This window comes from Asparagus officinalis, chromosome 2, assembly GCF_001876935.1.
Source record: "Asparagus officinalis chromosome 2, Aspof.V1, whole genome shotgun sequence".
Lineage (NCBI taxonomy): Eukaryota > Viridiplantae > Streptophyta > Magnoliopsida > Asparagales > Asparagaceae > Asparagus > Asparagus officinalis.
In genome coordinates this window covers 28,957,551-28,982,131 of record NC_033795.1, presented here as the reverse complement: position 1 = coordinate 28,982,131, position 24,581 = coordinate 28,957,551, and the positions used below count along the sequence as shown (strand labels likewise).

Here is a 24,581-nt window from a genome sequence, read left to right as displayed (position 1 = left end):
TGCATCTCCAACACACCGGCGCACGGATCAAAGTGAACACATACCCCGTCGTAGATCGGCGCTTATCCAAATCCCCGGCATAATCCGAATCAACATAGCCAATGCATAGCTGCCCACCTATAGTGTCCCGCTCATAAACTAAACCAACATTGAGCATACCTCGAATGTACCTTAAAATCTATTCCATGGCGTCTCAATGACCCACTCCTGGATCATGCATGTACCACGAAACCATGCTTACCGCCTGTGACAAATCCGGCCTCGTACATACCATCGCATACATCAAGCTCCCAACCGCGCTCGCATATGGAGTCTTCGACATCAACTCTTGATCTTCAACTGACTTCGGTGAAAGACCAGCTGAAAGCTTCAAATGGGCTCCCAAAGGTACACCAACTAGCTTCGTATCCATGCTAACATGAAATCGCTATAGAACCTTCTTCAAATAAGCCACTTGTGTCAAACAAATCCTGCTCTTCTTCTTGTCTCTGCCGATCTCTATCCCTAGAATGCGCTTCGCCTCACCCAAGTCCTTCATCTTAAACTCATTTGAAAGCTGAACTTTTAATTCATCTATAGCCGACCTGGAAATAGAGGCAACCAACATGTCATCGACATAGAGAAACAAATAAATGTACGCACCTCCTTTCAACTTACGAAAATATACGCAAGGATCAAACTGGCTCCGAGTGTACGAATGACCAATCATAAAACCATCGAATCGCCTATACCACTGTCGAGGAGACTGCTTCAAACCGTATAGCGATTTCTTTAATCTGCAAACCAACATATCTTTCCCTGCAGCTCGGAATCCCAATGGCTAAGTCATATATATTTCTTCATTAAGATCACCATAAAGAAATATTGTCTTCACATCCAACTGATCTAACTCCAAACCATACTGTGTCGCCAAAGCTAGCAGAATCCGAATCGAAGAGTGCTTCACCACCGGAGAGAAAACCTCATTATAGTCAATACCTTCCTCCTGTGCATAGCCCTTCGCAACCAACCTAGCTTTGAACCTCAATGGAGTGCCCTCAATGCCCTCCTTCTTCGTGTATACCCACTTGTAACTAATTGCCTTCCGCCCCTTTGGAAGCTCAACAAGCTCCCATGTATCGTTCTTTTGAAGAGATTCCATCTCCTCCTACATAGCCACCTGCCACGAATCAGCCTCCGAACTCTACTCGGCCTCTCTGAATGTAGTAGGTACCAACTCATCGATACTCTCCACCGAAAGTGCATACGCAACTGTGTCGGCATACCGTGCTGGCATCTGTATGTTTCTCCTCTATCTCTGAACCGCAATCGAATCCTGAACCTGAGTCGTCGGTCCCTGATCCTGCACATCAGTACTCGTATCCTCTGTGTCACCGTCGTGCTCGCCTGGCATCACCTCAGTCGGCACTCTAATGGATACTGTATCATCTGAATAATGTGGAGCTGCATCAATCTCCACCACTTGCGATATCTCTTCCGTCGGGTCGCTCTCTACCTGATGAGAGCTGGGAAGCTTCAAGATAGAAGCCTCATCGAATGTGACGTCCCTACTCAGCACAATCTTCTTATCAACTGAATCCGAAAGCTTGTATCCCTTGACACCACGCTTGAATCCTACAAATATGGCCTTCCTAGCTCGAGGTTCCAATTTATCTGTTCTCACATGATAAAATGCAAGGCACCCGAATACCTTGAGCTGGTCATAGTCATGTGCTGGCTCTCCCGACCACTTCTCCATAGGGGTTTTCCCCTCAATCGCAGATGAAGGCAGCCTATTAATGAGGTGGCTCGCATATATAAGTGCCTCAGCCCAAAAGATCTTCTCCAAACCACTCTGCGACAATAAGTATCGGATCTTCTCCAGAAAAGACCGATTCAACCTCTCTGCCACCTCATTTTGCTGCGGTGTATGATTAACCGTGAAATGTCTCTCTATGCCCTCGTCTCGACATAGCTGCAAAAAGGGGTCTGAAGTATATTCACCACCGTTGTCGGATCTCAACGTCTTGATCTTTCTCCCAGTCTGCAGTTCCAATCTCTTCTTCCACTCCACGAACATATCTAGGACTTCATTCTTCTTCGTCATGGTGTACACCCAACAACGCCTAGAATAGTCATCTACAAAAGCGACGAACCAATGTCTACCACCAAGTGATGCAGTCTTGGTAGGACCCCAAACGTCTGTGTGCACGTAGTCCAGGATGCCCCTCGTCTGATGAATTGCAGTCCCGAACTTTACCTTCGTCTTCTTACCAAGAACACAGTGCTCACAGAACTCAATCTTCTCACTCTTGGCTCCCTTCAATAGCCCCTGCTTGCACAATGCCTGCAGTGAATTTTCACCTGTATGCCCCAATCTATAGTGCCAAAGTCTGCTTATGTCCGCTTCTAAAATAGCCGAAGCAACTTGGCCAATCTCGGTGCTTCCCTTCAGATAATACAAATTTCGATTGCGGACTCCCTTCATCACTACCAATGATCCTTTAGTAACCTTCGCTACAGCGTTTTCCAAAGTCACCTTGAATCCCTTCGCCTCCAAAGCTCCAACTGAGATAAGATTTTTCTTCAGTTGAAGAACAAATCTCACCTCCTTCAACTCACGTACTACTCCATCGTGTATCCTAATCCGTACGGTACCTATCCTACAAACGCCATAGGATTGATCATTTCTCATGACAACAACGCCCCTGTCGACTTTCTCAAAAGATGCAAACCAGTCTCGCCTAGGGGTCACATGAAAAGTAGCGCCGGAATCAAGCATCTAATCTGATGCATCCACATGGTTCACCTCCGGAGTAATCAGTAGAGAAAAGCACGAATCATCGGAATCATCGCCTTTCGCAATATTCACCCTATTGGCCTTCGGGCCCTTTTTCTTGCCATTCTCTTTCTCCTTGAGCTTCGGACAGTCTCTCTTCCAATGTCCCTGCTCCTTACAGAATGCACATTGGTTCTTTGCTAATTGGTGGCGGTTTCTTGACTTTGACCTTCCTCTATTACCACCTTTCGGATATGGGCTTTGTCACGCCCCGGGTCCAAAACGTGATAATTTGGAGCGTGACTCGGTCGGCAATACAACCATACGGTTACATTCACGCCTCTGGATCATCCTGTATACATGTATATTACCAAAGGGACTACTACATAGAGCATGTAACTAAAATAGCAAAGGAACTAGATAGATAAAGAAAACTCTGAAAAGACAAATTTCTCTTACATGTCTACAACTCTTCAAAGTAGGAAAGAGGAAAATACATCTTAGTCTGAAGTACCCCAAGTGATTACAAGAAAGACTCAATAACTGAAGCTGAGAGAGAGAAGATGTCACTGTCGCTGGTCTTAATCCTTAAAGTACTTTTGGTTCTGCGAAGAAAGAACAATTCCCAAGTCTGGGGCATGCAAACCCCAGGGGAGTCAGAAAACTCCCAGCAAGCATGTAAAATGAGAAAATTGTGCGTGTGTAAGTATAAGTGGTAGATATGAAGAAGAAAAATAAATTCCAATTTTTTAGTGATAAAAGAAAATGCTAATCTTATAAATCAAAATAAGATGAAAAACTCAATTAAAGATGATAAAGGAAATTTCTATACCTGGATATCAAACAAGGTCTACCCTAAAGCATACATCTTATACCCTATACTAAAAGGAGGTAAGATTTAGAAACCCGCAATATGAGAGATGAGTACGTCGAGGGAATAATCCAAACAAGGAAACCTTCGTATATACCATATATCTCAAATTGTCGATCTCTAAATATAAATTCCCAAAATTCTATACACAACAATATCAAATATACAACATCCATACTTCATCCAGATCCATACCGTGCATGCCAAATCTATCACAAAGCATAAAAACACATTATTCTTATTTTTACATGTTATTTGAATTAGAGAAGAATATTTTCATGTATATAAATCGGTTCCCCGTAAACCGTCCCGGGAACACGGCTTCAAGTCAGGAATTTGCTCTTTGGCCCATGTATATATATATAACTCAGGATATCAGGAATGCGCATATGCCCGTTTATATACATGTTACATTCTTCGTCTAATTCCCCTTTATAAACCCCATGTTTGTCGATTAAATTTTATATGACTGTGCATGAAATGTTATGCACTAACCACAGAGTTGCCGTGGAACGACTTCTGTAAAACTATGAAATAACGGTGACCCAGAACATGTCTAATCAAGGGGGTTGCATCGTCTAATTGATGCTATAATAGTAATAGCCAAGGAAAAACCTCATATCGGGACATCGATATCGAGGGCATAGCCATGCTATGAAAGACACGCTTATAAATCATATTTTTGACGGAAGTCGTCTTCATGCACAGTCAATCCTATTAAACATCACTAAGTGATCAAGTACAACATCAGCTAATCCAACACGCATCAAGAAACCAACAATATCATCATTATGACCTTCAAAACCTCAGTTAAGACAGAAGTGGAAGACACGTGAAAAAAAAATAGAAGCTAAAAAAAACAAGGACTTGTAGCCGAAATTGATGATAGTGCTTGTTAAAGCTTTGGCGTTTTCTTTTACATTGACTAGCACAAATTTCTATGACTTGTACAACAAACTCTATTGATAAAAGAAGGTTACATTATCATTTTAAAAAAAATTATAACCAAATGCTATAAACTTGTATATGCTCTACTACACAAAGATTTCTCCCTTCCCTCATGCTACGTGTCTTGACTTGATTATATTATGCACTTACCTTGGAGATGCTTGAAATTAAATAAATGTTTTATGCATATAGACACTGACCCCATGCTAAGAATATGAGAGCTGAGCAATTTAGGGAATCCCAATTGAATATTTATCCAGTTTCACTAAGTTATCCCTTGAAATACTAATTTAATTTAATTGCAGATGCGAACAAACATGGTCATTTTATAATCCACATGGATCAAAACGTAATTAGAGACCTAGGCTAGAGTAGAATTGAAACATCAATTTACAAATGCTCCTTTCAGTAAAAGAAGATTATATTATCATTTTAAAAACTTATAACCAAGTAACATGTAAGAAAAAAAATAAAATAAAATAATGTGTACTATAGTTAACCGTGTAGTGAAGTAACAAGAAACCCAACAAAATTAGTCATAGAGTTTTATTTATTTACAGCTCATACCATCAATTTATTTACAGCTCAAGCCATCAAACTAATTACAACGGATGCCATTCAAATTAAATCATGTATACTTATAACATGTTGATAACTTATACATATTAAAATTCATAGAAAAATATATATATATAATCGAGTGGAAAAATAAATTGTTTGCATGAAAAAAAATCAAAAAAAAACTAATTACAACGGATGCCATTCAAATTAAATCATGTATACTTATAACATGTTGATAACTTATACATATTAAAATTCATAGAAAAATATATATATATAATCGAGTGGAAAAATAAATTGTTTGCATGAAAAAAAATCAAAAAAAATAAATAATCTAAAAGTAATAATATTTGAGGAAAAGAATGCTTGCCGATTTGTCGAAAAAACTATGAACCCCAAACGAAAATTCCAAAACTCGTCTCCTTCCCTTCTCTTGTTCTCTGTTGTTCCTTTTCCTTTTTTTTTTCTTTTCGTTTTTTTTGTGTGTGTAGATTTTTATATAGGAAAGAAGAGGTGAGGATATATATATAAGGGAAGGTTAAAATTTAAAAATCCCTAAAATTAAGGAAATTGTTTAAATTGGTAAAACGGGTAAAAGCAAACAAGGAAGCTACAAAAAAATCCCACGTTTTTTTTTCCTGATTTGGGAGCCAAAATCATGGGATTTTGATTTTAAAAAAATTCCAAAAAAGAAAAAGAATCATCTTGAATCTCTTAAATGAAGACATGGGTGAAGTGGGCTTTCTAGGTGGGCCTTTTGAGAACCCTCATTTAAAAAAAAAAAAAACATGATGTGGGCCTATTCATAAAACTTGCTACAAAATAAAATAATTGTGAACCTCCTATAAAGCCTTGTATAAAAATATTGATTATTACAATATTAGTCCATGTGGCCGACTCCAACCTCTACACAAAGGGAACAGGAACCTCACTATCTTCAGCAACCCCGTCATCAATGAAGGGCAATGCAGCACAAACCAGGCCACTAAGTATGTGTATAATACTGGTACACTATGTTAGAGAGTCTTCTAGGCTTTCCTCCTAGCAATGGTTATTTCTTAGACGTCGACAAATTCAGAAGTCAACGCCCTTAAGCCACTCTGTACACAACTTACCATGGTAGTGAGAAGACTCAATAGTCTCCCGTGGGCTAACAAAACAGCTGGGTATACCACCTCAACCAATATCGACTAAACTGGCTTCGATGGCACTACGCACCATTTCAGCCATATCATTAAGAATCCAGCAAGGAGTGCAGTGTCAGAAATAGGTGTTGCGGCTTGGTAATGAAAGCTCTTGAATTCGATACCAGCTTCAAACTCGTACTCTATATGTTTGTTCTTGTAAGTAGCATTTGAAGCCTTAATACGAGCCTTAATGCTATTAGGAGAGATAGCAGCAAGTCGGGTCATGGCCTCATCTTTCTGACTTAAGTTCTGGAAAAGATAGTCCGCCCATGCAGTGTGCATGATACCTCCTCCGCGCATCCTAACGACTTGAGCGCAGATTTGGAAATGGCACATCAGCTCCCTGAAAGTTGCATAAATTTCAAGATGCGACACCCTCAAAATTGAGAGTTTCTCAGTAGTAGGGATAAACTCCTCATAAGGCACCTGACCAAAGGGTAGTCCCGATATTACTTGCATCTCATCTTCCGTAGCGCCATTGATGTCACTAATCGAAGAAGGTAAATATCGTCGAAGGTTCTGCCAAAATTAACGAGAGTTATCGTTCATAGAATCAAGACGAAAGTGGAAAGAGACGAATGACTCCATATTTGACGACACAGGTCTATTTATAACAGCCGTCAAGCTGTTAAAAGCAGTATGAGATTCTAGGAAAGAATCCCAACCATTTAAAATAACATAATCTTCAGCGTTAATGGATAAAGTCAGTTAAACTTTAACCTTAACACAGAGTTCACCTCTGTGTTTTGATCCCCAAACGCTAGGCCCAAACCTACTTTATAAGAGTTCTTAACTCTGCATTTCGAACCTCAAACGCAGAGGTCACCTTTGTGTTCCAGTTATCTAAACTAAGGGTCCACCCTTGCGTTTTTAAACATGACAGTTATTCTCTAAGTTCATGAATTCTTTTAACAAAGTGTTGTTAAACCTCTGTACCACCTCAGTTGGGTTTAAGTTGATTCAGCTGACAAAATTCCTTATTGTCGTCAAGGTTAACACTACACTTTCGACGATCATCATTCCTACAGAATTTGAATTTAGCTTGCATCACTTCCAATATGATAACATTTCCTCTGACAAAATTAACTTATCGACTCTTCCCAATAGAGCGATAGGTCCTCAAAGTTACCCGATCGCAGCATTTTTCCATCACGTTAACATCACACCTCTGACAAAATCAACTAATTGACTCTCACTAATTGAGTGATAGGTCCTCAAAGTTGCCCCGATCGTAGTATTTTCCCATCACGTTAACATCACACCTCTGATAAAATTAACTTATTGACTCTTCCCAATAGAGCGATAGGTCCTCAAAGTTACCCCGATCATAGTATTTTCCCATCACGTTAACATCACACCTCTGACAAAATCAACTTATCGACTCTCTCCAATAGAGTGATAGGTCCTCAAAGTTGCCCGGATCGCAACATTTTCCCATCACATTAACATCATACCTCTGCTGGCCTTCTTGTTTTGATGATGTTTAACAAACAATTTACCACTAATGTTGTTTGTCTAGTATTTGTGTTTTCTTATTTATTATAGACAAACAACATTGTTGGAGGATGGATGGAATAGAGCTTCAACGATCATATCCAAAGGAGGTTGGCGGAATATCGGTGAAGCCTTGCAATTCAAGTTAAAGATCAAGTTCAAGCTTCATCCGCATGTATACCAAGTTGAGCTACAATGAAAATCAAGATCAAGCTTGGGTATATTTAGTATAGGTTTATATTATGTGTGTTATATACTCTAAGCTCAATATTCCTAATCTTGACCAGGTCGTTAAGGTGATAACTATGGCTCCAAAATGTCGACCCCCTAGCTCAGTTAGTCCCTCGTGTATTGCGAATTTAATTTTTGAGGACATGATCTGGAGATTTAGGAAATATGATAAGATATTATTTAAACTAGGTTATGAGGATCAAGTGGGGAAAAAAAAATCAGAATGTGGATTGATGTGAGGATGAGAGATACTTCATATATATCAGATTAAGGTGATAAATAAGGTGGCGTGAAAAAGAAACATATTCGAGATATCAAAATATTAGTTTCAAATTTTAATGATTTTGAGATATGTAAAGACCTGAAAAGAGGTTTGCTAGGACATGAAGATGAAATAAAGATTTCTAAGGCTAAAGAAAGAGAGCTTAATGATATGAAATTTTATAACGAATTTTGATTTTCGATCCGACTTATTTTGATGATTGAAGATCGCACGGACATATATATAGATCAACTTAGAAGTATTTGAGTAAATTTATGATCTCAACAATGAGCATTTGTGAGCCCAGCGATGGAGGATTCATATAAAGAATTGTACTTCATCTGAACTTTATATGATTAGTATAAAATCTTTAGAATGAGTTAACCTTATATTAGGAGAGAAAGAAACAGAAGGATGACATCTAGAGGATGCATATATTAATGTTTACAGCCAGAAGAAGTTGCAGGTCTAAACGATTACATACGAACATATCATTTGGACTGTTAATGTTTCCGATAGAGTATTAAACATGATGCGATATATAGATTGATTTGAGGCATCTTGAATTTGATATCACTTTTTAGCTTAAGATATGGCATGGTAATCAACTAAGAGCTCTGACTAGGACAATTGAAGGAATAACGATTTCTACAAAACTCTGAGAACTAGGGCAGTGAGAGATGCCGATATTATCCCAGGTTAGGGGATAAGCTAGACTTTCATCCTGCTACTAACATCTTATTGGAATCTCTTCTAAAAATAGGAAGTACCTAGAGCAGTCCCTGGAGCATGTATTTTATAATTATTACGGTCCGTTCCCTCGGTTGAATTTTCTACATAGATCTTGTCTGCGGGTTCATCCTTTTTGAGTGTGCGCACTCCTAATAACTTCATTTTTTCTATCTCCGTACAGTTCCATTTTTCTTTCCTTCTAGCCTCAAGCAAGTGTATTCGCGACTGTAGTCAATGTGCATAGATTTAGGCTTTTTTGTAGCTAGCCCTCGAGCTTCATAAGTTAAGTAGATAGAAAGTTTTATCAGCCACTGCCCTCAATTGTCAACAACTGCAAGTCATGGTGCAGCCAATGGATCATCTAAATTTAACCATTTTTTTTTTTTTTTTTTCTTTTTTTTTTTTTTTTTTTTTTTTTTTTTTTTTGCTCCAACTAGTGTTCGATATGACTAAACTTGGGTGTTCTTTAGGTGCTAACCAATCAGAATATTAGTAGTCTTTGAAAACTTTTCAGTCACCATCAAGCTAAACCAGTATTAGCCCGTTAGCGTCATGTGAAAGGAATGTTTTTTTATATAGCTTAACTCGAGTAGATATGCACGTAGGCAAATCTATCTGGTGACGTATGGTGAATGATTATCTAGATTATAAATTCTGTAATGTGGTTCAGCTTGATAATGTGCTGGTATCAAGAATGAGAAATCATGGGATGATAACGTTGAGGGACAGCTCCATAATATTGCGCAAATACGTGTGATTTTGTGAGATAACAGGCCTATAAAGTTAACGTAGTTGTTTTAAGGATTTGTATATGACTTATTGTGACCCAGTTATTGACTCGAAACATAATAGCATATGCTTGATATCTGAAAAGATATATTAATACTTGGATGAAAAGTCGAACGCGAACCTCTGCTGTTCCAACCACATGTTCTAGTATGTCTAAGAAATGCAGGAAAAAGAATTCATTGAAAGGTTACTGTAGGATAAGATCGTACCAGTTTTATTTAGTATCAAAATTAATCTTATGTTGATCGGAGTGGTGAGAGAGTGGCCATAGTGTTGAATGTCAAGCGCAGTCCTTCAGACCGCATGTACATTGATATTTTTACATGTTTTAGTGAGAGGGGGCTCGTGATTTTGCTCACGTGTGTGATTGGTGGTGTGGAGTGACGTGCCTTGGACACAACTTGGGAATGAGATATACATTTGGTTTACATGTATCATCGTCTTGAATGATCTCGCAAGGGATTCATACTATGTCGAGGTCATATTCCAAATGTCCTGTTAGTTATCAGTATAAATATTAGACGCATATGATTGAAAATGCTGGTATATACAATGACAAATCTAGATTGATAGAAAAAGATACCGATATCTATTTATATTCTGTGTATGCACTGGGGCGCTTCTCGTTTGCTTGGAATAAATTTCCGAGGAGGAATTTGTTTTAAGGGGGTAGGAGTGCTATAACATCAATGCCCTGAATATTTTTCCCAAATCTGCATTACGTATTTTCTAGTATTTATATTAATAATTGTTGATTTTCAAAGAGTATTAATGTTTACCCAATCTTAGATAGTAATGTATAATAATGGTGGTTATTAATTTTGCGGAAATCTATTAATTACAATTGTTATGATTACTGTACATAGTATTTAGTTGATATTACTAATAGTTGGTTAATATTATTTAATTGTTTTAATTATTACTATAACGGTATCTTATGTATTGGAATTTATCCCAAATCTCGTTCCTCTCTCTCCTCCTCCAAAAAAAAAAAAAAAAAAATCCCACGTTCGCAGTCACTCTCTTCCATTCTATTCAAGTCTGCTAATTTAATCCCCCTGAAATCACTCCTCTCATTATAAGCCAGCTCACACACATTCTCTCTCAAATCAATTCCCATGTATCTCTTCTCCTTATTATTCCTCCCACTGTCTCTCTCTTTCCCTTCCCTTCATCAACTCACCCAACTGAACCCTTCCCTCTCTTATTCTTCTCTCCTCATTTCTCCAAAGAAACCACCAATAACCTCCACGTTCGCACAAGCTCACGCCCGCCAGCCTCTTCCGCCGCTACCGTTCCTCCCTCAGCGCCGACTCAGCTCTCAAACACCGCCGTCCCCAACCATCGTCATCACCCTCTTGACGGCAAGCATTTTGTCTTGCTCTTTGTTGAATTCGTTCTTATTATTTTTATGCAAGCATCTTTCTCAAAGTTTTTTTTCTATAAATTTTATCATCATGCCAACATTTTCCTGCATCTTAGGATTTTCTTAGTTGAAATCTTGTAGGGTTTTTCTTTAATTTATAAACTTAGCCATTCTTTATATAATTTACATAAAATTCATGTAGATGTCAAGTTTCGTTGTAATAGAGGAGTCATCCGTTGTAATTAGTTTGATGGCTTGAGCTGTAAATTACACGAGTCTCGCCTGAGGAACCCCATCCAGCCAGAACTAAAGCGACACCTGTGACCTTCTGCATCAAGTCGGGGGTCTTCCACTATGAGCCCTCTGTGAATCAGCAATTGATGGGCATAGCTGTAAATAATTAAAACTCATGACTAATTTATAGGTTCGCGGTTTCTTAGTTACTTCACTACACGTCGTTAATCCTAGTACACAATTTTTTTAGATCTTAGATACAAGATTGTAATTTGAATGGCATCCCGTGTAATTAGTTTGATGCATGAGCTGGTAGAATATTCGGATGGCACGAGTTGTTTTTCTAAATAAATACAAACTCTACTGACTAATATTGTTTGTGGTTTGCGTTGATTACTTTACTCCACAGTTAACTCATAGTACACATTATTAATTTATTATTTTATGTATATATTTAAATCTATATCCTCTTGTCTTACATGTCTTATATTTGGTTATAATTTTGTTTAAAGAAATCGAATAGATGTAACCTTCTTTTATCAATAGAGTTTGTTGTACAACGTCATAGAATTTGTTGCTAGTCAATGTAAAGATGAAGAAGACGCCAGAAGCTGTCTTTACAAGCACCTATATATATCAATCTCTGTCGCCGCCCAACTACCTTCCGTAATAGCGAGCTTCACAGTCCTTGTTTTTTTAGTTTATTTTTTTTCAGTTGTCTTTCCACCTTCTGTCTTAACTGAGGTTTTGAATGGTCATAAGACAGTGAGTTTATTGTTGCCGTTTTCTGTGATGCGTGTTGAGACTTAGCTGAGATGTTATTAAGCTTGCTATGTACCATTGATCCACTTTAGTATGTTTAATAGAGATTTGAGTGTGCATGAAGACGACTTTCGCCGTCAGAATATGCATTTATAAGCGTGTCTTTCATAGCATGGCTATGCCCTCGATATCGAGTCCCGATATAGAGGTTTTTTCCTTGTATTACTATTATGTCATTTAGAACGATGAACCCTTGATTGCATGATTGGGGAAGGGTTCGGTTATTTCATAGGTTTACAGAGATCGGGTTCCACGGTAACTCTGTGGTATTAGCATAGCATACACATATGTCAGTGGGGGGGGGGGGGTGCGGGGGCTCGGGGGGGGGGCGGCGGACGAGGCGCTGGCGGGGGTGGGGAGAGGCTGGCAAGGGGGGGGCGGCGGAAGGGGGGGCGGGGGGGGGTCGGAGGGTGCAGGGGGGGGTGCAACCCCAGCCCCCCCCCCCCCCACCCGACCCGCTCCCACCACCCACCCCCCCACCTGCACCGAAAGACCCTAACCCCCTCCCAAAAACAAAAATTTGGGGGGGGGGGTTTCTTTACCAGACCTCCCCCCACCCTGCAGCCCCCCCGCCCCCCCCCCGAAGCTGTGAAACAAAGGGTGGATAGGTTCAGTTTCCCTACATAAAGTGAGGTTAATAACGACTGCACCAGCGGGCGAACAATCGTGCAAGGTAGAATTACGGCTCTATAAAACATTGATCCCACCCCGGAATCAGAGTTTAACGACAGGCCCGTTAATGTTCATCGCCAGATTAAAGCAGCATATCCAGATAAGTCTATCCACTCCCTCGCTTCTCCTCTTTTTTTTTTATCCAATCAACACTCGCTTTTTTTTTTTTTTTTCTGGCTGAAGAAGCAACGGACTGAATGGAAAGCAAGTGTTTTGTTGTGTTTTATTTATGTTTTCCCTTTTTTTTTTTTTTTTTTTTTTTCCCCCCCCGCCCCCCCCCCCCCAGCACCAGTTCGGTGGCTGGGCCGGGACGTCGTGTAGCGCTGAGGGCGCTGGGAGCCGTATCACGGGGAAAATCACTCAGCCTCCCAACATCACATTCTCAAGCACTGTAGAAAGGGGACGGCTCCCCGCTAACCCCCCGTCTATCGGCATCAAAAGAGGTACTAAGACATCACAGTTCGGAACGAGAAGAACGAACCAAAAAGACCATAAATACAAAATAATATACAGACAAGAACCCCCCCCCCCCGAGACATCTTCTGCGCGGGGGGCGCGGGGGGGGGGGCGCGGGCGGGGGGCGGGTTTATAAAATGGAGGCATAATTAGACGAAGAATGCTAACATGTATATATAACGGGAGATATGCGCATCTCCTCTACCTTCCTCACCCATTGCAGGTTATCCTGAGTATGAGAATCTGTATATATACATGGCAAAAGCAAATTCCTGACTTGAAGCCGTTGTTCCCGGGACGGGTTTACGGGAACCGATTTATATACATGAAAATATTCTTCTTCTATTCAAATAACATTGTTAGAAAATAAGAATAATGTGTTTTCTTATGTTATCGTGAAGTAGTCATCTTGGATGCGACGGCGTTAGGTATCTATCTGTGATGCTACACGTATGTCGGGGAAAGTACCTATTAGACGTTTCGGTTATGTATTTGACTATTGTGGTAAGCCTATCGAATGTGTGTCGGAGATTGTGTATTAGTATATTAGGATCGACAATTTTAAGAGACAATACATTACTCGGTATACTACGAAGAGTTATGACGCCTGAAATAGAGTTGCCTATCTTTTGATAGGCAGCCGTCGACGTACTGAACTGCCAGGTATATGTCATATACGGCGAGCTTCTTACCAAATTTACCTCCTTTTTAGTAATAGGCCGCAGATATAAGATGTATGCTTTAGCAGTAAGGCCCTTGTTTGATATCCAGGGTCTATAGGAAATTGTCCTTTATCATCTCTAGTAACTAGTATGACGTGTGTATATCATCTTATTTCTGAATCATCATATTTATCTGATTAGCATTTTCTTCATTTTACATCAACTAAAAATTGGAATTTTTATTCTTCTTCATATCTACATTATACTACTATAATCTGCACATTGTGTGCATTTTGAGAGTGGTGTGGCTGGGAGTTTTCTGAGTCCCCTGGGTTGAATGACCCAGACTATGGGAAATACTGTCCCTTTCTTCGCAGGACCAAGGAACTACTTTTAAGGAGAGTAGATTCAGACAGGACGCTCAGGTGACCTCTTCTCATCGCTCTACTACGCTTGGTTATTGAGTCTTTTCTTGGTGAATCACTGTGCGTCACTTCAGACTAAGATGTATTTTCCTATATTTTTTTACTTTGAAAAGAAGATGATTGTCTGGATAGTGTAAGAGAAATTTTTACGTCTTTCAGGATGTGCTCCGTTAATATCTATAGCTAGCTCTTGTCTCTGCTACTCTTTAGTTACGGAATGATTTAGTGTTAGTAAGATACCTTTGGGTCAGTATACATGTATACAGGATGGGGATCAGAGCAGTGAATGTAAACCGCTAGGTTGTATTTGTTGCCGACCGAGTCCGAGCGCTCCAAATTATCGCTCGTTTTGGACCGGGGTCGTAGAGCATTGGTTTTAATTGGTACTCAGAGCCAGGTTTAGATGTAGACGTGGTCTCATCCTGTCGTACAGAACACACATTAAGATCCTAACGGAGACTGGTCAAGATTAGGACAAAGAATCAGGATATTAGGAGTCAAGGGATGTATTTCTGGAAAGGAAAGAACCTATACTATACATGCTCCATATTTTTGGTCTAATCTTAATTTGTGTTTGTATACAGGATGAGACAACAATTTCTAAACCTGGCTCTGATACCAATAAAACCATGTCACGCCCTGGGTCCAAAACGTGATAATTTGGAGCGTGACTCGGTCGGCAATACAACCATACGGTTACATTCACGCCTCTGGATCATCCTGTATACATGTATATTACCAAAGGGACTACTACATAGAGCATGTAACTAAAATAGCAAAGGAACTAGATAGATAAAGAAACTCTGAAAAAGACAAATTTCTCTTACATGTCTACAACTCTTCAAAGTAGGAAAGAGGAAAATACATCTTAGTCTGAAGTACCCCAAGTGATTACAAGAAAGACTCAATAACTGAAGCTGAGAGAGAGAAGAGGTCACTGTCGCTGGTCTTAATCCTTAAAGTACTTTTGGTCCTGCGAAGAAAGAACAATTCCCAAGTCTGGGGCATGCAAACCCCAGGGGAGTCAGAAAACTCCCAGCAAGCATAAGTATAAGTGGTAGATATAAAGAAAAGATAAATTCTAAATTTTTAGTGATAAAAGAAAATGCTAATCTTATAAATCAAAATAAGATGAAAAACTCAATTAAAGATGATAAAGGAAATTTCTATACCTGGATATCAAACAAGGTCTACCCTAAAGCATACATCTTATACCCTATACTAAAATGAGGTAAGATTTAGAAACCCGCAATATGAGAGATGAGTACGTCGAGGGAATAATCCAAACAAGGAAACCCTCGTATATACCATATATCTTAAATTGTCGATCTCTAAATATAAATTCCCAAAATTCTATACACAACAATATCAAATATACAACATCGATACTTCATCCAGATCCATACCGTGCTCGAGGGAATAATCCAAACAAGGAAACCCTCGTATATACCATATATCTCAAATTATAAATCTCTAAATATTAACTCCTAAAATTCTATACACAAATAATATAAATATACATCACCCATACTTTATCCAGGTCATACCGTGCATGCCAAATCTATCACAAAGCATAAAAACACATTATTCTTATTTTTACATGTTATTTGAATTAGAGAAGAATATTTTCATGTATATAAATCGGTTCCCCGTAAACCGTCCCGGGAACACGGCTTCAAGTCAGGAATTTGCTCTTTGGCCCATGTATATATATATAACTCAGGATATCAGGAATGCGCATATGCCCGTTTATATACATGTTACATTCTTCGTCTAATTCCCCTTTATAAACCCCATGTTTGTCGATTAAATTTTATATGACTGTGCATGAATTTTCAGTGACTGTGCATGAAATGTTATGCACTAACCACAGAGTTACCGTGGAACGACTTCTGTAAAACTATGAAATAACCGTGACCCAGAACATGTCTAATCAAGAGGGTTGCATCGTCTAATTGATGCTATAATAGTAATAGCCAAGGAAAAACCTCATATCGGGACATCGATATCGAGGGCATAGCCATGCTATGAAAGACACGCTTATAAATCATATTTTTGACGGAAGTCGTCTTCATGCACAGTCAATCCTATTAAACATCACTAAGTGATCAAGTACAACATCAGCTAATCCAACACGCATCAAGAAACCAACAATATCATCATTATGACCTTCAAAACCTCAGTTAAGACAGAAGTGGAAGACACGTGAAAAAAAAATAGAAGCTAAAAAAAAACAAGGACTTGTAGCCGAAATTGATGATAGTGCTTGTTAAAGCTTTGGCGTTTTCTTTTACATTGACTAGCACAAATTTCTATGACTTGTACAACAAACTCTATTGATAAAAGAAGGTTACATTATCATTTTAAAAAAAATTATAACCAAATAACATGTAAGCAAAATAATAATATTAACTGTGGAGTAAAGTAACATGTAAGCAAAATAATAATAATAATAATATTAACTGTGGAGTAAAGCAAAAATTATAACCAAATAACATGTAAGCAAAATAATAATAATAATAATAATAATAATAATAATGTGTACTATAGTTAACTGTGGAGTAAAGTAACAAGAAACCCAAACAAAATTAGTCATAGAGTTTTATTTATTTACAACTCGTGCCATCGAATTATTTACAACTCATGCCATCAAACTAATTACAACGGATGCCATTCAAATTAAATCTTGTATCTAAGATATAAAAAAAAATGTGTGTACTAGTTAACCGTGTAGTGAAGTAACAAGAAACCCAAACAAAATTAGTCATAGAGTTTTATTTATTTACAGCTCATGCCATCAATTTATTTACAGCTCAAGCCATCAAACTAATTACAACGGATGCCATCCATCTATTTACAACGAAACTTACATCTACATGATTTTATGAAATTATATAAAGAATGGCTAAGTTTATAAATTAAAGAAAAACCCTACCAAGATTTCAACTAAGAAAATCCTAAGATGCAGGGAAAAATGTTGGCATGAAGATAAAATTTTATAGAAAAAAAAAACTTTGAGGAAAGATGCTTGCATAAAAATAATAAGAACGAATTCAACAAAGAGCAAGACAAAAATGCTTGCCGTCAAGAGGGTGATGACGATGGTTGGGGACGGCGGTGGTTTGAGAGGCTGATGTCGGCGCTGAGGGAGGAAGCGGTGAGCGGCGGAAGGAGGCTGGCGGGCGGTTGAGCTTGGCTGGCGACGTGGAGGTTATTGGGTGGTTTCTTTGGAGAATAGAGGGGAGAAGAATAAGAGAGGGAAGGGTTCAGTTTAACCACCATTATTATACATTACTAAAAATCATAAAGATTGGGTAAACATTAATACTCTTTGAAAAATAACAATTTAATAATTAAATACTAGAAAATACGTATCGAAAAATTTCGGTTGTTACAGGCTTCTACCTCTCGTCGACAAGGCCTCGCCTGAAGTGCTAGCACGGGAAGTCTCTTTGTCCTTCCTCCTCAAATCGTAATTGGTCAATGCGTTAGTCACTTCACTATAGCTGATAGAAGATCTTCCATTTAACAAAGTGAGTACGAAGGTATCATACTCCTCATCCGGTAAGGAGCCTAATAAAATAATCGCCTTGTACTCATCCGATATCTTCTCATCAACATTCGCCAAGTCCGACAATAACTTAGTGTAGTTGTTCACATGAGCCTCTAGCGAGGTGCCTCTGGACATCTGAACTCTGAAGAGTCTTCGCAGCAAGTGCAACCTGTTCTCAACACTCTTTGTGAGATACTTATTGTTGAGAATTTCCCACATCTTCATTGCAGACGTCACCCCAATCACATCATATTTTAGCTCCTGTTCCAAACAGGACCTGATCACCCCACAAGCGTTCCTATTCATCTTCTCTCATACCGCCTCTTCATATTTAAGTGGCCTCTCGTGGACCATAATGGTCTCTTCCAAATTCTGAGCATTGAGCGCATCTTGTACGTCGCTCATCCACAAACCAAAGTTAATTTTGCTGTCATACTTCCCCACACTAATCTTAGTGTTCTGAAAACCAACTTGTATTGTACTCGCCATCGATTTGCTGCTTTCACGTTCTTCTCCCATTGCAAACTAATTCCAAATTGTAGAGAAAGAAAAAATTTGATAGAAATTAGGAACCACCCAACTGAACCCTAGATCGGATTCCAAATAGATCTCCTATCCACACGAGGAAAGCGAAATCTCCAACGACAACGCCTAATGCTATCTCCACCGAAGCCTAGAACTCCAAGAACCAAGCTTCACACAAGAATCTTCCTCCACCGAAAAACCCTAGATCTGAAATCTGGGCTCTGATACCACTTGTTGCGCGCAGCGAAAATTTCGGCAGAACTTCGACATCACAACAAGAGAGTCAGGTCGCAATAAGAATTCTTGTTTCTCAAAGGGAACAAGAATCTGAAGCCTAATATCTCATCAAAGTGGGATATTAGCTCTTCCTCTCGTCAGCTCTAGGACTACGCGTCGAAGGAACCTAAAAGCTATTACAAATCACACAAATAACGAGACAACCAATTTTTACGTGATTCAGCAAATTGCCTACGTCCACGGGGTAAGGAGGGGGAGATCTACTATTAGAGGGAGAGAACACAACTAGGGTTTACAATCACTCACAAACTAAACCCTCAAACAAACTCTCAAATCCCTCACAAATACCTCTCAAAGGGATGCACAAAACCCTAAAAGAGACTACACAAAATCTCCTCAACTGCAGCCGCTATCTCCTCTCTGCCTTCATACTTGCTCAGCCAATTGAAGACAGCCGCAAAAAATCCACTGTGCACTTGCAGCCTTGCTCGAAAACCTCCTACACTTTTCTACCGCAGCCTCAATTAAACAAAACTCCTTGCTAACCTCAAAACCCTAATAACATATCATTTATATAGGCAGGCGTGCCGTGTTGAAAACGTGGCTAAAAAAAAATCAACTTCGTCAAAAAATCAACTTCGTGGGCCTGGGCCTTCTCAGGTCCGTTCACAGCAAATAGCAATAGGCAGATCCACCTTGACCAAAGTGGGGCCATGAACCTCTTATATTTGAATGTCTTAGATTACTCCTCTTAAGTTTTAAAATATTACAATCCTCTTTAACTTTTGAGATTCTCATAAAATCTCCTTTATCTTTTTTGATATTTTAGAAAACAACAATTAGAAGTATGACACGATTTCACTAGCAAAAATGCCTCTTTCATAACTTTATCCACCCCTGTGAAAAATGGAAATATCGTTGAGTGTTTTTTTTTTTTTTGGAAAGATCGATGTTGAAAGTTTAAGGGGTTTTGTGTAGTTTGAAATTATTACCGATTGGGGGTTATCTGATTAATGCCCTTACTCAAAGGGGTTTTCTAATATTTATCCACTAAAAACCTAACCTTTCAATTCAAGTTCATAAGGCGAGAACTCATTACTAGTGATATATATTGAGAAAAATGTATACAATATTATTACTAATAATGTATTTATGTACTTTTTTAAAAATATGAAAACTCATGAGAATTTACATAAGTATTTAATTATTAATTATATAGTACCACCATTTTCTAAAAATCCTAGATCCTCCCCTGCAAACAACATAACCATATTTGCTACTCTACTTCATTTCATATATTCATTTGAGTTAGGTATTGGATGACTAGACTATAATGACGGGATGCTTCCAAAACTCAAACTGAGGAAGATGCGTGCATTGATCATGGAAGTTTGAAGGATGCATGTATTAAAAGCTTTGGGTGCATATATTGGAAGCTTGCTCTTGGGAATTGCTAAAGTATTAATTGGTCCTTGGAACTAGACAAGAAAGAGACTTTTAATTATCATATTCGTAATTTTTGTACACCCAAAAACTTCACCTCTGGCATAAAAAAAAACATGAGAGCTCATGTGATAGCAATTAATGTTATCTTATTCATGAGGGAAGTACCATAAGGTTATTTGGCACATTGGTATAAGGGTAATAACTATGTTCAAGTTTATACAAGAGTGATCTCATTATAGGGAAGTTAATTTTTGGAAAAATAAGGGGAGGACATGATACTACCTCCAAATATAGTGAAGAGAAAGTTTCGGAGGCCAAAAGCTGCTTAGAGGAAAGAGGTTTCGTGTTTTTTTTTCAGCAGCGAAATTTTGGGTCTAACTGCACAACATCGCTAGAGCTAGAAAAATATCAAACTAATAAGAAGGGTCTACAAAAATTACCAATTTGGTAATTTAGTCTCTATAAAAGGATGTCAGTTAGTGTTGAAAAAGTCATCCTCCTGTAGAGAGAGGATCTTTTAAGAGCGCTTGAGTCATTGATGTTTTCGGATTCTTTGAGTGATATGGTGTGATGGTAGTTCTTAAAGTTTTTGAGTGATCGGTGTTCTCGTGTTCCCTAAGAGGTGTGAGATAGGATTTTCAAGTTTCGTCAGTGTGAAACTTGTATCACTTGTATGAGTTGTACTAGTTTGTGAAGCATAGTGGAAGTGGAGATAGATAGTTCACCAAATCACGTAAAAAAACTCTTTCTTTTGTTTTAGTACCTACACTTCTTATTGTGCGATGTTTATAAGCTCCATAATCCCCAACATGTAAAAGGAGCTAATAATAGGCTGAAAATTATACCTTGCTGGAGAAAACTAGAGCAAAAGGCAGTTGCAATAAAATTAAAACAGTTAATTTCATTAAACTGTCAGTACCTTTAAATAGCACCTTAGAATTTCTCCAAAAATAGTACACAGCTTGCAGACACTGAAGCTCCAATTGTAACTAACACAAAACTTCTACTTACATGCTGCTTTATGGCATTATATAAAAAATATTGCTGCTTTCATTGCATGACATAGAAAATATCGCTGCATTTGGATTTGGCTGAAAACAACATCCATTATGCATGACAAATTATAGCCACCAGAAGTTGCATCAAATGAGAATTTGATAACCAACAACTATATCAAGCTTTCTTAAATATAACAAATGTTGTATAAGCAATATTGTAGTTAGTAAGTAAGATGCATTGGGCTATAATAATAGAAATTTATTTGAGATAAATATGATGCAGATACTAACTGAAGAGAAGACTCCAATCATGTGGATCAAAATATGTACATTTTATGGTACTAGTCTCAATGATAGCAAACACATGATGAAATCAGGTGTAGATTTGCAATTATTCTACAGTTAGATACTCCCTGAACAAGGCCACCAATATGAACTACGCACATCAAAATATACAATGAAAATGCAAATAAAATTTTACAGGATAGATTGTCTTTTTCCACATACCCAACCAAAAAAAGCACTAAATCAAACAATAAATTCTAGTTTAAAATCACTGCGTGCAGTAGAACAATTATTAGCAAATTACTCAAAGAAACTTGGGACCATTGCATCAAATTTACTTCTCTTATTTTTTTTTCCCCTCTAACATGTGCTCCATAAGCAATAATTGAAGTCATCATAAGCAGGATCTTCACATTCTGCACCCTGATTAATAATCTAGAAGTTTAGTCATTTTCTGTGTGTTAAATATGTTGTCTTAGCTATTCAATATGAAAGTATGTAAGCATTAAATTTCAGACCTGAAATCAAAACCCCACTTGATCCGGCATGAGATTTGAAGGATTGGACACAAAAGCCACAGATATTTGATGTAACCACAAGTTTATTTGTTAAGAAAAGAACAGCTTTCGGACTAACAACCCTTCTAAGTATGAGAATCACTCAAAATAGAAAAGGTTTCCGTTTCTAACTCTATGTAAATAGAGTGCTGTATGATGAGTTTTATTTTTTCTTATGAAATGACTTGTTCTATGTCATTAGCACTAGCTAACAGTGTTCAGTGCTCTAAGCTATGGTTGACATGGGCTCATAAAGAAACCTACACGATCAATAGATAGTTAGAACTTCATGGTTTTCAGACATCCTCCAACCAAAACCAAAGATATCTGAGTTGTCCTATGTCATTAGAACTAGCTAATGGTGATCAGTTTTATTTTTAAACAATTTGATCCCAAACAAATTTCTTGTATATTAGGAAAGAATTAGGTTGTCAGGTAATATTTACAGCATTTTAAGAAAGAATAAAAAATTTCCTTGTAATATGAATTTAATGAACTAACAAACCAGCAGGAGGCTGACAGTGGACACATCTTTCAAAATATCATGCACAAGCAGAAAACTTATTTATCATAACAATTTGTCTAGCAATTAAGGAAATAGAATTGACATATAGCACTTTTTGTATAAGTGGCATTGGAAGCGGCTCACGGGTTCATTCGAAAAAAAAGTAAAAGCAAGAAGAGGAAGAACGCTACTCTATATACTCCTCTGGTGAATATTGCTCAGATTGATCCATAGTATCAAAACTGGGGGCAGACCATCCTAACTCTTCAACAATTTTGTTCATCCTTTCCTTCTGACCTTTGGAGTCGCCTAACGCAGTGGTAAAGGGGTAAACATATGTAACTTTTGTGGCCATAGAGCGATATGCAACAACATCTCTTTTGATCAAGAACTCCATGACATCGCGTCCAAATCCCCCATCGACCTCTGCTTGTAAATATTGGCCTGATATCAGAGAGAAAAATATTTTTTATTCTCTACGAATCCAAATATATCTGCATTCTTGCATTTTTTATATCAACCAAAAAGAATGTAAAAGTTCACATAAAATTACCAAGATAGAGATATATAGTTGACATATTCTATATTGGATGAAAAAAAATCATGAAATAGGCAATAAGTATTGGAAGGCAAAAGTGGGCAAGATAATCTTCCATTTATTTGCAAGAATAAGTGAATTGATGGACGGAGAATCATCAGGATAAATGCTTGGGGTAGAGGTCGGAAATGGTTTCAAATTTTTAATCATTCAAGGAGCATTTTGACAGTGATTGAACAATCACAAAATTCCCACCACTAGATACGGAAGCAAATATGCCCTTGTGTTGAACAGTTAAAGTGAAAGAAATCCTTGGCAGTAAGTACACTTTTCCTTAAAAATGTGATCTGCCTATCATAGTTAATAAAAAGTTACACCTATAAACTAAATGTCGTCCTGGTATCCTCAGATGTGTGAATAAAGATACTTAGGAATAATGACAACTATGACAATCATGACTTCTTGAATTTGAATTTGAATAAAGATAGTTTAGGCAGAATTAGTTCTTGCGAAGAACTAATAAAGATTAAGAAGGCCTAAAGCATTTCAGCAAAATATCCCTTAATTACTTTTAAGACAAAATGAACAAATCTTCCTTAAAGTATTGGTGAACTCTCAACTTCCCCCACTAAAGTATCAATTTGCCTAATTCCCCCTTAAACTATGTATTTGTGTTCAATATAGTTATTCCCTTAAACCACGGTCAAATATTTAACAGATTGTTGATGTGACAGAGTTTTTTTTCTTCAGCAATCCAAAAAATGAATTTCAATTACAAAAAAAGTAATAAAGGATAAAATGGTTTGTATGAAAGCAGTTGGGAACCTTCCTTAGGTTGGTAAAAAAGGAGAAACTATTAAAAACTCACGAGGAAATGTAAAAAACTGTCACATCATTGATCTATTAAATATTTGACTATGAGCTAACAAAATGACCATATTGGGCACATAAACATAGCTTAAGAGGGGAAATAGGCAAATCGATACTTTAGGGGAAGTTGGGAGTTCACAATACTATAAAAATGAATTGATTATTTTTTTCATTACTTTTATAACAGGATTACAAACTCATGCTTAGTAGTGTGGAAAAGAAACTTTCGATCACAAAGTCTACGTATAGATGATTTCTTAGAGCCGTAATTTACCAAATCATGTAGTAGGTAAATGTTGATGTCAAAAGATATGTAACACTTATGACCTCTACCGAAAACTGCTTCCATATCATATCACTGTAGTATATGTCAAGTCAATATGTCTAAATTTTCCGAAGTGAAAGATACTTTAAGAGAGAGGGTATATATATATATATATATATATATATATATATGTTGGGGATTCGAAACAATCAATCGAACTCTTACCCTTCCGGACCTTGTGTTGAAAGTAGGAAAGTAGGAATAATACCACAAATAAAGATCTAATCTTGTAAAAATAGTAAAGGAGACGAACACACAGATTTAACGAGGTT

The 24,581-nt window shown here is 37.8% G+C and overlaps 1 protein-coding gene and 1 long non-coding RNA gene across 2 annotated transcripts in view; both read right to left on the bottom strand.

Moving 5' to 3' along the window:
• On the bottom strand, positions 3,159-15,469 carry LOC109830601. Its single transcript, XR_002244356.1, has 2 exons — positions 15,298-15,469; positions 3,159-3,389 (listed from the first exon to the last, which is right to left on the bottom strand). It is a non-coding gene; the product is annotated as an uncharacterized LOC109830601 (long non-coding RNA).
• The window catches only part of LOC109830600 (thylakoid lumenal 17.9 kDa protein, chloroplastic), a 10,107-nt gene continuing 8,129 nt past the window's right edge, over positions 22,604-24,581 (bottom strand). The window contains exon 4 of the mRNA XM_020397906.1: positions 22,604-23,020. Coding sequence (XP_020253495.1) covers positions 22,764-23,020 — 257 coding nt within the window. The 3' untranslated portion in view covers positions 22,604-22,763. The remainder of the gene's footprint in view (positions 23,021-24,581) is intronic.